General features: G+C 36.8%; 1 protein-coding gene across 11 annotated transcripts in view; it reads right to left on the bottom strand.

Moving 5' to 3' along the window:
• Window positions 1–16,942, bottom strand: part of Ccdc15 (coiled-coil domain containing 15) — a 76,329-nt gene extending 59,387 nt beyond the window's left edge. For 10 of the 11 annotated variants that reach the window (XM_063255999.1, XM_063256001.1, XM_063256002.1 and 7 more), the window contains exons 1-4: window positions 16,718–16,942; window positions 16,216–16,404; window positions 11,588–11,737; window positions 10,712–10,894 (exon numbers count right to left, since the gene is read on the bottom strand). In XM_063255999.1, coding sequence (XP_063112069.1) covers window positions 10,712–10,894; window positions 11,588–11,737; window positions 16,216–16,395 — 513 coding nt within the window. In that variant the 5' untranslated portion in view covers window positions 16,396–16,404; window positions 16,718–16,942. Of the gene's footprint in view, window positions 1–10,711; window positions 10,895–11,587; window positions 11,738–16,215; window positions 16,405–16,688 lie in introns of all 11 variants that reach the window. The other variant, XM_063256000.1, reaches the window with a different exon arrangement.
• Between the last annotated feature and the right edge of the window lie 281 nt (window positions 16,943–17,223).

Here is a 17,223-nt window from a genome sequence, read left to right as displayed (position 1 = left end):
TCAGTGAGAAACAAAAAGCCGAGATAAACCATGCTAGAAAAGAAACAGTGGTGAACTGAATAATCTATACACTATTATTATATGATAAGAATAAAACAAATAGAAGTTGTTCTTCAATAACTGCCAAAATGAGGTGATCACGCATCATAGAAACTCAATCCCTAAAGATAAATATCTTCCTAACACAAGAAGGAGCTGTTTCTACTTTATAAGGCCATAAAATTGAAATTTCTATGATTCTGGTTTCTAACTTTAGGTATCTAATCTTGTTTGATCTTAGAGTCAGTAGGTTATACCACATATTTTTATATGATCATAAAACTGAAATTTTTTTCCATGTGTCTGGTTCCTAAATTCAGGTGCCTAACCATATTTGATCTTTGCACCAGTAGGTAATACCAAGTACTTTTAGGTACAAGGTTAGGTAGGGATACAGAATATGAGCAATCCTAGACAAATCACATCTGCAACAGTATTGTGTTCAGTTCTTGGAGTCATATTTGAAAAAAAAAAAAACTAAACAGCATTTAGAAGAAATCAACCAAAGAATTAGGCATGTAGAAATCCAGAAACAGAAAAATGATTAACTACAACTAAAGACCTGAACTGCTCTTAAATATTTTAGTTTTTCTATTACTTGAGAAGGCAAAACTAAATCAAATATATAAAAATTATAGAGAAAAAATTTTGACTCAATATATTTAAAAAAATGTCATAATAACCACAAGTATTCTAAAAATGAAATGAACACTCAGAAAAAACAGTAAGATGTCTAATACTATTAGTGTTCCAGCAGACCATGAATATTTTATATATATATACATATATATATAAAACATATATAACATACATAATAAATATACACCCGCACTATGAAAGGATTTTTCCTTTCAGTCCCAGGGATTGAACCCAGAGCTTTGCAGTGAGTCACATCCTTGACCCTTTTCATTTCATATATTATTATGAGACAAGGTCTCACTAAGTCACTAAGTTGCCTGCCCTGGATTAGACAAAAGAAGGCTTTGTAGAGAGAGAAAGGTAGGATCAGATTAGGTAACTTTTCTAAACATTCAATTAAAAGCTTAAATTCAAATGTGGAAAATGTCAAACATATATGGAAGTAAAAAGAACTCTTTTGGTAGAGGGTGGGTACTGGGCAGGGAACAAGGGCCTTCACACTGAGCTGCATCCCCAATCCTTTTTAAAGCTGTTTTATTCTGAGACATAGTCTTACTAAGTCACTAAGCTTCTCAGGTTGTCCGGGAATAGTGGGGCACTCTTAAAATCTTAGAACTTGGAAGGGCGAGGCATGAGATCACCATGAATATGAGGCCACCCTAGGCTACACAGGAGGTTCAAGGTCAGCCTAAACTTCACAGTGAGACCCTGTCTCAAAAAAACAAGGACACTGCCATGTGCCCGGCCCGTGACACATGTGAGGAGGACCAGGGAAGTGAATGCTCTGCTCCCAGCCCAAGAGGCCCTTGGAAACACACACCTTGTCCTGAGTTAATGAAAACCCACTGGGGCCCACAACAACAGGAAGACAAAGGAACCTGGTGCGCCAGCCAATGCCAATGCCTACTGGGCCCTGCACCAGATCCAGGAAGACGCAGAAGAGGAAGGTCCAGGAATGGCACGCCCGCCTTCAGCCCCTGGGGTTCCCCACAGCACAAGGCAACAGAGTTGACAATGAACAGAACAACCTGACTGAAAAAGAGATCAACACCAAGGAGGAGAGTCGTACTTTAGGACTGAAAGAATACTCTCTTCCACAGAGACTCAATGAGCGAAAACCTTGAGAGACAGGCTTTGAGAGGGTGAGAGCTAAAGATATCCTGGATCCCTGGAAGGTCCTGCTTGGCCCACGAAGGTCATGGGCCGTATTCCCTTGTGGAAAGCCAGGTTTGGTGCGTCTGTCTGAAAGGCAGTCCTGAAGAAGAAATTTAACCCAGTGGTATGTTTAAGCTATCTATACTCAACTTATATTCAATAAATGTTAGTTATTATTAGCATTAGAAGAATAAAAAAGTACAAGAATATGTGGGAGGGCAATTGGTTTTCTCTCCATGCCAATACCTACATTGTTGGGGGCAGGGAATCATAAGCAGTACTGTGGTCACTCTCCAGGCACTGGGCCAAAGAATTTGTAAACCCCAGCACAAAAAAACAAGTAAACGAACAAAAAAGAAAATATAAAAAGACAAAGCAAAAAATGCCTCGAAAAACTCTTAACTTCCCCAAATCAGTACAGGGCATTGAAGCTGAGTAAATCATAAACTAAAAGCAGATAAATCTGAAAGGGTAACAATGGAGGTAAGACAGTTGTATAACGTGCTTGGTGAAATTATAGAAGATATAACTAATCACACAACAAATAAATGATCAGTAAGTCTAGAGAAGACTTACTTACTAATAAACAGCTAGTGGTCCTAAAAAAAAAAAAAAAAAGAGATGCAGAATATGAATGCCCAACATAAACAAGGAGTTTATAAGAAAATCCCAAGCAGCAATCCAAGAGATTAAAAACATCACTGAAAGTACAGGTAGCAGAAGCAATCAGTGTGAAGACCTAGAGGACAGGGGTGTGGTCAGTGATTGGGTAATGCAAGATACCTTAAAAACAACAAGGGAGCATGAAAAATGGATCCAATGGCTCCTAAATGATGCAAAAAAGAATAAAAGAGCAATTGGAATTAGCAAAACAATCAGAAGATAGCAGAAAGGGCATTTTAAAAAAAAAAACCTGTTTGCGCAATTTCCAACCCAGACTGATTCATGCTGCAAATTTACCTTTCAAAATGGATGGAGATTACTTCCATGATACAAAAAGCCTAAAGAAATTCATCCCTGATTGATGTGTTTTGAAATTTTGTAATTGTTTTTCTTTTCCTTCTTTTTTCCTTTCTTTTTATCTTTGAATAAAATGGATTTGGAGGGAAAAAAAGAAATTCATAACCACTAAAGCAACACTTCAAAAAACTCTCAATGACATCATAGGAAGAGACAGTGAAAGCTAAGAATGATAAAGGTCCAATAATATGAATACACCTGGCAGGTTAGCAATTAAGTATAAGGAAACAAAAGCAAAAACAGTCAACAATAAATTAATACAATGACAGGAATAAGTTAATAACTATCAATTATAATTATCAATGTAAAGACTCAATTTGCTAATCAAAAGACACAGATTAGCAGAATGGATCACAAAGAAAATCTAAAAGGATGCTGTATACAAGAAACACAATGACTACTACAAGAAATGATAGACTAAAAAAATCAAAGGATGGAAAAATAAACTTCATGCAACAAGAACCTAAAAATGAGTGATAGTGATCCTATTTTCAGACAAAGTAGATTTCAAACCAAAGCTAATCAAAAGAGGTAAAGAAGGATGATACAAACATACTACTCAAAAGGAAGAAGTAACAATTACAAACATATATGCACCAAACCATAGCACACCCAACTTCACAGAACAAATTCTGATGGACATAAAAGATCCATAAATTCAATACTATCATAATGAGGGACCCACTATCACAAATATATCAACTAAACAAAATATCAATAAACTCAATAGAGTTGAACCAAACCTTTCAAAAAATGACTTAATAGATATATACAGTGTTCCAGTCAACAATAGAATACACTCTTGTAACCTGCACACAGCACTTTCTCCAAAATAGACCACATACTAGTGAAAAAAAACATGCACAAGCCAATACAGAAGAAGCAAAATTTTACCCTGTATATTATTATACTGCAATGCAATTAAACTAGAATTCAGTAGCAAATGAACCACAGGAACTATGCAAACATATGCAATTTCAACACATTCTTGAATCAATAATGGGTTATAGAAGAAACTAAGAAAGAAATGAGACAATTCCTAGAAGTAAATGATAATGTCAGTACAATATACCAGAACTTATGGGACACAATGAAAGCAGGGAGAGTTTAGAATGGTAAATAGAAAACTACAAGGAATCCAAATTATCTAAATCTCAAGGTGTTAGAAAAACAAGAATAATCCAAACTCAAGAACTCGTAAAAGGAAGGAAATTTAAAGATCAGAGCAGAAGGCCAGGGAGATAGATCAACATAACAGCACCTGCTTAGCAAACCCAACATCATGAGTTTGATTACTGGTATCAAAAAAAATCAGAGCAAAAATTAATGAAGAAATGGAGATAAGAGGGAGAGAGAGAAGAGGAACAAAAGGGAGAAGGGAAAAAGGAAGAAGAACCAATGAATTGACAAACTGGTTCTTTGATAGAAAAAATAGGCAAACCTTAGCCAATTTTACCAAAACAAGGAAAGACACAAACTAATACAATTAGAAGTGAAAAAGGAAATCACAGTGGACACTGCCAAAATCCAGAAAACTATTAGCAACTACTTCACAATTAGAGGACTCAAAAATGTATATATTTGTAGATACAAATGAATTGTCAAAATTGAACCAAGACGATTTAAAAATCTTGAACAATTCAGTAACAGGCAATAAAAATGAGGAACAAATTTAAAAACTATCAACTAAGAAAAGCCCAAGACCTAAAGAATTCATAGTAAAATTCTACAAAAACTTCAGGGAAGATCTAACACCAACACGCCTCTAACTTTTTAATGAAACTGACAGGGAAGGAGTATTTCCAAAATCAGCCCCAGAAGCTAACATCATCTTGATCCCCATATCAGAAAAGGATCCAACCAAAAAAGAGAACTATAGGCCAATTTTTCTAATGAACACAGATGCAAAAATTCTTAGCAAGTTACCGACAAATAGAATGTGACAAATCATCAAAAAGATCATACATCCTGACTACATAGGCTTCATATGAGGCATGCAAGGATTGTTCAAAACATGTGTTCATGATATAAACCCTGAAGAAAATAGGTATAAGGCCAGGTGTTGTAGCAGATGCCTATAATCCAAGCACTCAGGAGAATGAGGCAGGAGGATTGGCATGAGTTCAACGCCACCCTGGGCTACATAGCAAGACCCTGTCTCCAAAAAAAATTAAATAAATAAATAATGAAAATAGGTATAGAACGTCCTAATCTCAACATGATAAAAGCCATTTATGATTAAGCCACTGTTAACATCATATTAAATGGAGAAAAGCTAAAAGTTTCCCCTTTAAAATCAGGGATATCTCTTATCACCATGCCTGTTCAACACTGCCCTTCAAACATAAGGCAAAAGAAAGAAGTGAAAGGTATTCCTACAGGAAATATGTACAATTCAAAATATCATTATTCTAGATGATATGACCCTTTACTTTCAATATCCAAAAACTGCACCAAGAATCCAAGAATTGGTAACTAAATTCAGCAGCGTAGCCAAATACAAAACAAACACATAAAAATGAATAGCATTGGGACTGGGGACTTAGCTCAGCGGCCTAAGCACCTGCTTTTGCAAGTGCATGGTCATGAGCTCAATCCCCAGTACCGATAAAAAAAACAATTGTAATTAAAAAAAAAGAATAGCATTCTTATACACTAAATAATAAATACACTGAGAAAACAATTAGGAGAAGAGACCATTCATAATACTATAAAAAACTTAAATACTTAGGAACTAGCGTAAGGCACTGAAAAACCTCTACAATGAAAATTATTCCAGACTGAAAAAGGAAATGAGGAAGACATCAGAAAAGACAAAAATACTCCTTGTTCTTGGATAAGCAGAACCAATATAATCAATAGGGCTACACTTCCATAACCATTACACATATTCCATGCAATCCCCATCAAAGTACCGCGGAGTTTTCTCAGTTACAGAAAATAATCCTAAAATGTATGTGTAGTCAAAAGAGATTTAGAACAGCAAAAGCAATCCTATGTAACAAAAGCAAAGCAAGGCAACATCACAATTCTACACCTGAACTTACACTATATAACCACAGGGGTAAAAACAGCACGGCACTGGCACAAAAACAAGCATGGGGATCAGTAAAACAAAACTGAAGTGGCAGGGCCAGGGGTATAGCTCAGCAGCATAAGTGCCTGCTTGGCAAATACAAGGTCATGAGTTCAATCCCTGGTACCAAAAAACAAAACAAAAAAAAACTACTCTGAAGAGGCACAAATAACCCCACACATGCACAGCTATTTGATCTTTGACAAAGGAGTAAAATACATATCCTGAACGAAGGTCTCTTTAATAAATGGTGTGGGAAAGTTGAATATTCACATGCAGAAGATTGAGTCCAGACTCATATTTTACCATCTGCTAAACTAAAATCAAAATGGACCAAATATCTAAATGTTAAAACAGAAACAATTTTCCAATCTACTGGAAGATAAAATAGGTACAACTCCTTAAGAAATGATACTGGGAATCAGCGAAAGTATCATATCAAATTAAAAAGCATCTACACAGCAAAGAACAGCCAACAAAAATGAAAAAACAATGTACAGAATGGGAAGAATTTTCACCAGCTATTCCACAGACAGAGCTAACATCAAAGAACATATAAAGAACTTCAAAAAACAAGGCCCAATCAATAAGAGGCAATCAAAATGAATAGACACTTCTCAGAAGTATCAACGGCCACTAAATATGGGGGGGAAAAATGGTCATCATTGAGGCCATCAGAGAAATGCAAACCAAAACTACTCTAAGATACCACCTTACCCTAGAAAGAAGAGCTATCATCCAAAAATCTAAGAACAAATGTTGGTGAGGATGTAGGGAAAAAAGGACTCTAGTACATTGTTGTTGTGAATGAAAACTAGTACGACCACCAAAAATCAGTGTGGAGATTCATCCAATAACCAAAAGTGGAAACTCCATTTGACTGAGCCATTCCTCCAAGGTATCCCACCAAAAGAGCTAAAATTACCATATTACAGGCATACATGCATATCCATGTTTATAGCAACATAATTTATAATAGGGATGTATGGAAACAGAGTGTATGTCCATCAACGGATGAACGGCTAAGGATAATGCAGTATTTGTACACAATGGAAACTACGTCTACCAAGAGGCTTGTAGGTAAATGGATGCAACCTGAGAACATAAGTGAAATAAGTCAGACACACAAGCTCATATATAAACTCATATATCCCATGGTTTGCCTTACATGAGAAACACACACACACACACACACAGAACAAAACAGAAGTCATAAATAGGAAACAGGGACAAGTTCAAATACTTCCCCAAATTAAATATTCCATTTTTAAAATATTTCAATATGTGACTTTTATTTCATTTATACTAATATTTTATCTTAGCTTGTTGAAAAGAAAATTTGTGTTTTTATCTGTTTCTTTCTTGCAAGAAATCTTTTTGGTTTATGTCTTGTACAGAGTATCTACTTTGAAGATAATGATACACTATAATAAGTATTGCTATTCTCTTATTATTTGGTTATGAAAACCTGCTTTATTTTTTCATAAAATAAAAAGATTTTTAAAAGAAAAAGAAAAAAACCCTAGTTGCTCAGGCTGGGCTTGAACTTGTGGTCGTCCCATTTCAGGCTTTCAGAATGCTGCTATTATAAGGCACATGCCTCCCTCCCCACTTTAGCTGTCACATTATGAACCTGCTTTACCCGTAACTCCCTACATCATCTCTCCCTGACATATTCTGAAGTATATTCCAGCTATCAAGTTATTTCACTCATAAATATTTTAATGTCTGTCAAATCGACTTAAAAAACTTCCACCTCCAAGATTCTGCGTTTCTATATGAGCAAAACACAAGAAAACTGAAAAGTCTGTTAACATTCATAAAGTGAATTACGTTCACCATTTACTTAGCTAGATGTAGATAAATTATGGTGGTACTTTAATATTTTCACTGTCTATAGTTTCATGGTGACATCTAGTGGATACAAATGAGAACAGAAACGGTAAGGTTAAAAAATACCTAATGCATTGGAGTTGTATAGGCAAAAGTTCCCAGGCCCAAAACAGCTAAATAACAGAATGTTCTTCAGCAACTCATCTTCTTTTAAGGAAAAAAAAAAAAAACCCAAAAACAGAATGTAACACGAAAGGCACTTTTGGGGCGTGTGTGTGTGTTAGGTGGTACTGGCAATTAAATCCAGGGCCTTCACACTTAGCTAGATCCCCGCATTTTCCTCCCTTTCTGACTTAAGCCATTAAGTTGCCCAGCCTGAGCTCAAATTTGCAATCCTCCCGCCTCACATCCTGGCAGTGCTGGTATTACACACCTGCACTATCACACCCAGCTCGTTTGATTATTTTGTCTCCTACTTATTTAATCTCATTTTTTGTTCTTTCTTACAAACTATTAGAAAGTTTCTACCACTTATTTCTCAAATACACAAAGCTCAGTGCAGATTCTAGCTTTTTAATTGTTTCTATTATCTCAAAAATTCTCTTGAATTTATCAATTCAATTCAGCTTATCAATTCAAAGTATACCATCCAATTCCATCCCTTCCATGAAATCTTCCCTACTATTTCCTCTGAACTTTAAATTATGTGAACTCCTAAAGCACAATTTTAATTGCCAAATATAGGAAATGTATTTATATTATTATCTAATAGAACCTATAGTATTATCTTTGCATATATCTATGTGGGAATATAAACTCATGGGAGGTTTTTACTACTACCCCTACAGTGCTTAACAAATACAGAGTATTCAAATACTGCTGACCGATATGTTTTGTGCACTTAATTAGGCAGATGAAGTCAAATTCTTACTACAGTGGGATTTATGACTGTAAGTATCACAATACAAGGACTGGGTCTACCTTAGTGACTGGTCTATCCTTGTACCTTATACAGTAATGGTCAGATAAACAGTTGCTAAACAAATTGCTTATAATCTTAGAAAGAAAACAAAAAATTTTATAAAAATTATAACTATACAGAAGATGGAGGGAATGAGAATCATGAGAGGAGGGGAAGGGAACATAAAAAATATTAAGATGTGTTATGTACATGTACCAATTTACCACGGTGAATGTAATCATTATTTGCTGTAAACCAAACCAAATTAAAAAAAAAACAGACTTGTAAAATACTTTTTCAAAGTATTACTATAAACCAAACAAGGAAAACAAAAAGTCAGTTTAAGACAAAAGAAATTTCTTTTAAAAATTTAAAATGATAACATGTGTTTTTAAAGGTTCCTCTATTTTTACTCAAAGCTGAAATGATTATTGGCAAGTGCACTAACTTATGCAGCAACAGAGCTTTTATTTTCATAGTCACTATTTTCCATATTTTTCTCTATTCCTCTCACTATCCCTAGGATTTTTGTTTTGGTTTGATTTGATTTTGGTTTCTGGAGACAGGAAGCTTGCAATCCTCTTGCTTTAGCTTTCTAAGTGCTGCTAAAAGTTTTTGAATAAGATAAAGAACAAGATGAAGAAGGAGAAATGAAGAACATACAAACTAGAGCTGACCAAATGGAATTAAATGATTTGACTATCTATTCAGAAGAGTTTAATTTTTAAATATCAGGCACATAAAAGTTAAACATTTCCAGAAAGTCTGGACAGCCCATGTATTTATTAAATTACTTGGTCTATAACTATAGACCCATTTACCATGGCAATCAGGTTAAAACAGAAAAATAAGGAAGGCCAGACATGGTAGTGCACACCTATAATTCTAGCACTTGGGAGAGATGAGGCAGGAGGATCACAAGTTCAAGTCCAGCGGGGCCCACATAGTGAGTTCAAGCCTGAATTACATAGCCAAGACCCTCTCTCAAAAAAACCAAAAAAAGGGCCATGTGCAGGCTGACTGGGGGAGAGCTAAACGCCAACCCTCTCCTGTGAGTTGATGCCATTCAAGACTACAGGGGAGGAGAACAAGAAGTTAACAAGAAGCTAAGACCTCCTGTGACATGTGCCATGCACAGGTTGACTAGGGGACAGCCAAGTCAGCCCTTTCTGGTGTGCAGGCAGGGAGACAAGAAAAGCCAACGTCCTCCCCATCCCCCTGCTGAGCAACCAGCTGATCTGGAGAAAAACAGGCTGTAATGATAGCTGATGAGGTAAAATACAACTTAATACTTTGTAGTGTTTAGTGTTTCACTACTCTGCAGGCCTAAAGCTGGTAGTCTGATCATCTATTCAGAGAATAATAATATGCAAAATAGCACACATGGGGGAATCTCCTCCTGAAGGTAGTGGCCACTGTTAATTCCCCTTTATCACGTTTTGAAATCCTGCATCATTCTCATTGTTTTGTTTGGCTGTGTTTTGTTTTACCTTGTTCACTTCTGTTGTATACGCTGTCCATTTTGGATTTACTATTATCTTGTTTTGAAGTTCTATATTGCATTCATTGTTTTGTTTTTATTGGTTCTATTTTGTTCTGTTTTGTTTGATTTTACTATGTCTGAAGGTCTGGGCTATTTTGAAGACAACAAGAGGCATCATGTTAACCACTGTTTTATTTTTCGCACTGGGGTTCAAACTCATGACCTCACACTTGCCAGACAGACACTTGTACCGCTGAGCTATATCCCCAGTTCCTTGGTAACCATTGTTGATTTCCTATTATCTTGTTTTGAAATCGTGTGTCATTTACACTGTCTTGTTTTGATTTGCTTTATTTTACTTGGTTTTATTCTCTCTAAAGTAAAATTAAAAAAAAAAAAGTGAAGTTGAATGTAGTACCTCTTAATTCTATTTCATATACTATATAAACTGGAAATCTCTAAAAGTTTCAAGGTTGGGGAAAAATCATTACAAAATATTACTTACAGCCTGCGCTTGTTGTTGAAACAACTCACTTTGATTTTCTATTGCATCCCCAAGCTTCTGGGAAGTGGGTAAGCTAAAACTTCCAAAAGCAGCATTCGAATTGCTTGGAAAAACACTTGTCCTTTTAAGAGTTAAATGTCCTGGATCAAAAGATCGCGTGGTTATAGAACCTCCTTTTTCTGCCTATACAAAAGAAAAATGACAATCAGATTTCAGCCCAACTTAGTCTAATCAAACAATGCATTTGGAGCTAGGCATAGTGATGCATGCCTATAATCTCAGAACTCTGGGAGGCTGAAGAAGGAAGATACCAAATTCAAACCCAAACTGAGTAACAGCAAGACTCCTTGTCTTAAAAGAAAATATAAAAAGGGCCAGGGATGTAGCTCAGTGCAAAGGGACTGGGCTCACTCTTCAGTACTACAATAAAAATAGTAATACCTCTAAGCAACCAAAGGTTTTCAATTTGGGAACAAGGGATTAGCTGGTAGAAGAATTAACATTTACCAGGCACCTATGTGTTAATAACTTATTTAGGCTTTCCCATCTAATTCTCACACAGTCTTGTGGCTAAGTGTCATATTCCTATCTACAGATAAAGAAACTACAATTTAAAATAGCTGGTAAGTGGCAAAGCCAAAATTCAATCACAAGCCTAAACTCAAAATTCTGTTATTATTTTTAACTATTTGGTGAAAGCAAAATAGAAGAGCATAAGGATAAAATATGGTTTCTCTACATAAAAATCCACTGTGCTCAATGAAAATCTAATTACACCAAGCACAGAATCAAAAGAAAGTGCCTCTGTTACTGCCTAGTAGTTTATTTCACAATACACATACTTTCCAGTCTGCACTGACTCATGTTAAAACTTACTGCTTCATAAGACTTCTGAAGCTGTTGCTTTTTCCTCAGCCTGATTTGTTGATTGACTCGGTGTTTGACTTGTCTCTGAAAATGTTTCAAAGCTTCCTCTTTTCTTCTTAATTGTTCCTTTAGTTCTTCTTCAATTATACATGCTGAAGTCTTTAAATATAAAACACAGAAAATGAACTTAAATGTTAGCAGTTTTGCCTACTAGGAATGTAGACAGAGAAGTCAGGATATGAACTTGAAAAAAATAGTTCAGCTCTACAATCCAGAATTCTCAGAAAAAATAAGGAAATCTGGAGAATTCAGAGCCAATGATCTAAACAGGGTTAACGAGTACCAAGAATGTAAACCAAACCACAAACTGGAATTTATGAATACTCAAATTGTAACTTTTTATTAAACTAAAACTAAGTAAAATGGCTTCCCTACTTTTTAGTGAGCCAATTTAAAGTGACTTCTGTTAAATATTTTCTAAAATGAGTAAACGGTATAGGAACAGCAGACGGGTGACCACTCAGATAGTGTACTACAAAATGCCTTCATACTAGAATTATGTTGCACTTTTAATTTAGCATGTCCTTCCTTTTGCCTCCATCTAGTAAACATCTGCGCAGCACAGTGGTACACACCAGTTTTCACAGGACTCTAGGAGGCTGAGACAGAAAGGTCACATGTTCAAGCCCATCATAGTCAACCTAACAAGACCCTGACTCAAAATTTATAAAAATAAAAAGGACTAGGGATGCAACCCCATGCAAAAGCCCTGGGTTCAATCCTCAGAAATGCAAAACAAACAAAATTACTCAGTGTTTAATACTATCAAATATCACGCCAGTGTTTTCCACAGCACTGTCTTCCTCTAAGCTCTTATGCTACGGGAATTTCCATTTTACTAATGTTACTGAGTATAGGGTTTATTGACTCCCACATTAAATTATAAACTCTTTATTTTCCCTATACCTTATAGTTTAGTCTTGCCTTTAAAGGTGAAGAACATTTTATCACATTTGAGTTTCTAATCTATATTCTTCTCCTCAGTAATCAAAGTAACAGCAGTTATCACTCTGAAGGCTCTATTATGTGATAAGGTCTTTATAAGATATCACTCTAGTCTCAAAATCACCTTCAGTAGTAAAGTAATCCTGTATATTACAGACGAGAAAATTGGGGTTCAGAAAGATAAAACTCAGCAGCGATCCAAGGTCCTATAGCTGGCTAGAAGTTTTTCTTACTCCTACAGTTATTTTCTATTCTGTACTACTTTTCTCTTGAGTATGTGTTTCCTTCATAAGGAATTTTCAAGTTCCAGTAAATCATTATCAGACTTTCTTCCCAATGGCTTCTCTTTTTCGTTTGTTTTCCACTACTGGGGATTGAGCCCAGCGAGTGCGGAGCTATGCCCCTACCCTTTTGTACTTATTTAGTATTTTATTTTGAGATAGGATCTGAAAGGCTGGCCTCCAACTGGCGATCCTTCTACCTCAGCCTTCTGAGTAGCTGGGATTACAGACATGTACCACCCCTGAGCCAATGCTTCTACTAAAAGAACAATTCCAACTTCTAAATCTCAAGGGTGTCTTAGATTATTTTATAGGCTGTAATAAAATTCTCTTTAAAAGGTTTTAATACTTATTTTCAATACATAATGGATACACTCACCATAGGTAGTCAGTACATACACACCCTGCATCTTAATCCTTTTTATTTTCCCTTCCACTCCCTTTTCTACCCTCTCCCTCCTTTCAAGGAAAGGTCTATTCCCAACTGCACAAGCAAAACCTCCGTGTTTGCTATCATCTATCTTTTATTTTGTTCTGTCATGAAATTCTTAAAATTAATTTAAACTTTCTAAGAAATCAATCCTATAAATTTTCTATGTGAATATGGTTCATAGAAGTGAGATTACAACACAAAGAACAATCAGGCAAACTAACCTCAAAGAGATACAAGTGGTAGCCCCTAAACAGTTGACCCAGATTAGCTCAAACAGTAGACAAATTTAAACGATTCACCCTTCCATTTCATTTCATTCCGTTCTCTCCATCTGCCTTTCTTTTACCCTCACACTAAGATAATACAGATCTGAAGCTATGGCTTTTTAGGAATTTTGATGAACCACTGAAATTTTGAAGAAAAAAAATAGAAATTCCCCTTTAGAGTAGACATGACCTTTGGGTAACAACTTCTTAGAAATAACTATTTATATCCACTCTGAGCACACAGTGTTGTATCTCTTTGTAAGGGTGGATTCCCAGACTAAATATGCTAAAGTAATAAACAGTTCTATTAGATGCGTGACCAAATTCCCTTTGGCTGAAACTTAATTGGAATTTTATAAATGAAGACATGTTTACAGATGTCCTAAGACTTCAAGACTTTGATTATGTGAGAACTTAAGATTCAAGTCTTTTTAACAAAGAAAAAAGCTCAATGGTGCTAAATTTCAAGTATTCTGATCCTAATGACATTATAATGATGCTATAATCTGGATAATTAAAAAATGTCTTAAACAAGGCTTGGTGGCACAGGCCTTCAATCCCAGCATTCTGAGGCTGAGGCAAGAGGATCACTTTGAGTTCAGTTTAGCCTGGACTACATAGCGAGTTCAAACTCAGACTAAAACTCCAAAACAAGACTCTTTCAAAAAAAAAGTGTTAATAACTTAAATAGCAAAGGACCTTTGTACCAAATCTTATTGATTCTTCTAGGAAGTTTCTTGCATTTATTGCTTTTCATCCCACTCAGCCATCCTTTTTCAAGTCTTTTCCTATACATTCTTTACTACTAAAGCTGTTTTGATGGTATATTCTGGCCGAAATTGACACAATGATATCCTATCTGTCCCACTGTATCCAGTCTCTCCCTAACTTTTAAGAACTTTGAAGCATTTAATCTAAACAATTCGATCATTTAATTCACCTGTACGTACTAAACAATGAACTAAATCAAACCCCTCTCCAAAATGTCCTATAGTTTGTCACCATTCCCATTTTTCACAATTCTGCCAAACACTATCCCCCTCTATGCTCCAGTCTAACAATTTAATCTACCCTTGAATCCTGAGCATACCTTGCTCATTTCCTAATCACATCATCCTCCTTAACAGGAGACTCAACCTTTCTTTTCTTTGATTATTCACATTCTTCTACTTTCCTGGGTCACATCAACTCGCATCATCTTTCTTCTTTGATTAAGTATCACAGTCCTCACACTTAATCATATATCATTCAGACTCTTAAAATCTCTCCTGATAGGCAAGGTGGGAATAAAGTGGTTAATGTGTACATATACATACAAATATAAATACAATGAACACATTATATTGCATCGTTATTCAACATTGAACTTTTTTGGTTTGTTTTTGAGACAGGGTCTCACTGTGCAATTCAGAATGGGCTTGGACTCACAGGATCCTCCTGCTTTCACCTCTGGAGTGCTAGAATTACAGGTGTGTACCACCACACCATGCTCAACATCTACTTTAAATCTGTCTTATTTTAAATAAACTTGGGAAACGTAACTCTTACTGCTTCGCCCATGTTCAACACCATGTCTATACATACAGAAGACCATCATGAACTTGCCTACTAGGAAATATATAGGCTAAAAGTGAAGGCATGATAATAAAATTTGTTTCCTATGTACAAGGAGCTCACTTTCTATCAGAAAAAGTGATGTGAACTTAGAATAATAAAACATGTCACAATAAAATTTGACCAAACAGCAGTGTTTCACTTTGGTAAATTCTATAAAAAACTTACAAAAATTGTGGTCCCGAGCCAAGCGTGGTGGCACGTGCTCATAATCCCAGTACTCATGAGATTGAGGCAGGAGTTTGAGGTCAGCCTGGGCTACTCAGTGAGTTCAAGGCCACCCTGAACTATACTGCAAGACTCTGCCTCAAAAGACAAAAAATTGTGATTGTGTATTAAGTGGTCTATGAGAATCACCATGTAAACCTGTACACATGTAAACTTTGTAAAAGCTGCCCTTCAGCTGAAATACCCCTCCCTAACATATGTATTTACTACATTCCCATTTTTCCAGGCCAACACAGACCATATTCTCTTTCATTCATTTAACAAAAACTTCCTGAAGACCTACTACGTGCCAGGGGAAAAAATGAAAAGAAGCAATGGTCCCTGTCTCATGGAAGTTGTATTTAACAGTCTCCGAATTAATCTCTTTCCCCTTTATTCTCTTATCGCATTTTGCCTAAATCTCCCTTACAAATCTTACCATAAATGTTAAGAAACTAATATTCTTAAAGTATGACCAGCTGCCATCCCTGCTAAATGCAGGAGTGCATGAAAGATGCAGACAGCACCTACCTCTTGTGCACAACAAGCTATCAAGTTTGCACAATAACCTTAGGAATACCTTGTCCTGTATGTCATGGTCTGTATAGAAGGTGAGCAATAACTAAGTAATTCCATTATGCCAACGAGAGCTGCAGCAAGTTTTGGCAAATACATGTTTGTTCTATAATCCTAATGCAAGAATATAATCTATTTGTAACAGAAAGAAACCGTATCTTCTGGTCATCTTTGTGCACCAAAACCTAATAATAAAAGAGGGTTAATAAAAAGGGGAGAGGGTTGTCGCCTCGTTAGAATCAAACTGACACTCACATATGCTGGGATTTCATAGCTATTTGGAGAGGCTGGCTCCACCCATGCCCCAACTGGTACGACAGCCTGGTTCCTCTCTGCCAACACTGCCAATACGTCCTTGCTCTTCATGGGGTTTAGAGCCAGAGGCAAATCTGCCACATTGCGATGTTTCTTGAGGGGGCACATACGTCCTGGCATCTGTGACTCCTAGGTAGGAGAAAGGAAAACCTTAAAATCTTCAAATCATCGTGTTAAAAGCTCAAACCTCCTAACCACTGCCACAAACCGGTGAAGAGAAGCCCAAAAGGAGGTAGAGGCCTGGTAGGGAACAGAAAAACAGGGATTCTGGAGAAAAAGGAAAGGAAAAGAAGTAGGAAAAAATAAAGATGGAAGGAAAGGTTTTTAATGCCTTCTGGAAGGAATGGGGATGAGGGAAAAGAAACCAGGGGTGGGCAGGAGGGATGAAGATTTTGCCCTGCGCCACGAAGTACCAGGTCTGAGACAGAGTCCAACTACGCACTGTTGTCGGTATCTAGGAGGAAGCGAAGCGCTGAACCGCTGGTAATTCCGGACCAGGTAAAAGTCTGCTTCTAAGGCCGCGGAAGCGGACTCCTGCTAAGACGTTAGTGTCCAAGTACCGGGTATCAACTCTTGACAGGCTCACACAGTGCGGGTACTCAAGAAACTATCTCAAACTAACCGCCACTTCAGGTACTACACGCTACCCCGCCCCTCCGTCGCCTTGTGCCCGCCTCTTCCGGGCTTCCCTCACATCCAATGGACTGGAAAAGGCGGAAGGGGCGGGAGTTTCCGTCGCCGCTACGTCACTTCCGCTTCCTGACTGTGGGCAGGAACTGGTGGGTTTGGGGATTGTTAGGCACTGTGCAGGCGCGGGCCTTGCTAGCCTAAGGCTTCAGGAGCTGCAGGAGACCTGATACCCCGTTAAGAAAAGGATTCCGTGGGCCAATGATCTATCTGACGGACTGAGTGGGCCAGGGATCCCATTTGAGGAAAGCCCTAAAAAAT

This window comes from Cavia porcellus, unplaced genomic scaffold (assembly GCF_034190915.1).
Source record: "Cavia porcellus strain 051 isolate PalLab524CR breed Dunkin Hartley unplaced genomic scaffold, mCavPor4.1 scaffold_9, whole genome shotgun sequence".
In the NCBI taxonomy this organism is placed as follows: Eukaryota; Metazoa; Chordata; class Mammalia; order Rodentia; family Caviidae; genus Cavia; species Cavia porcellus.
This window is presented reverse-complemented; position numbering and strand designations above follow the sequence as displayed.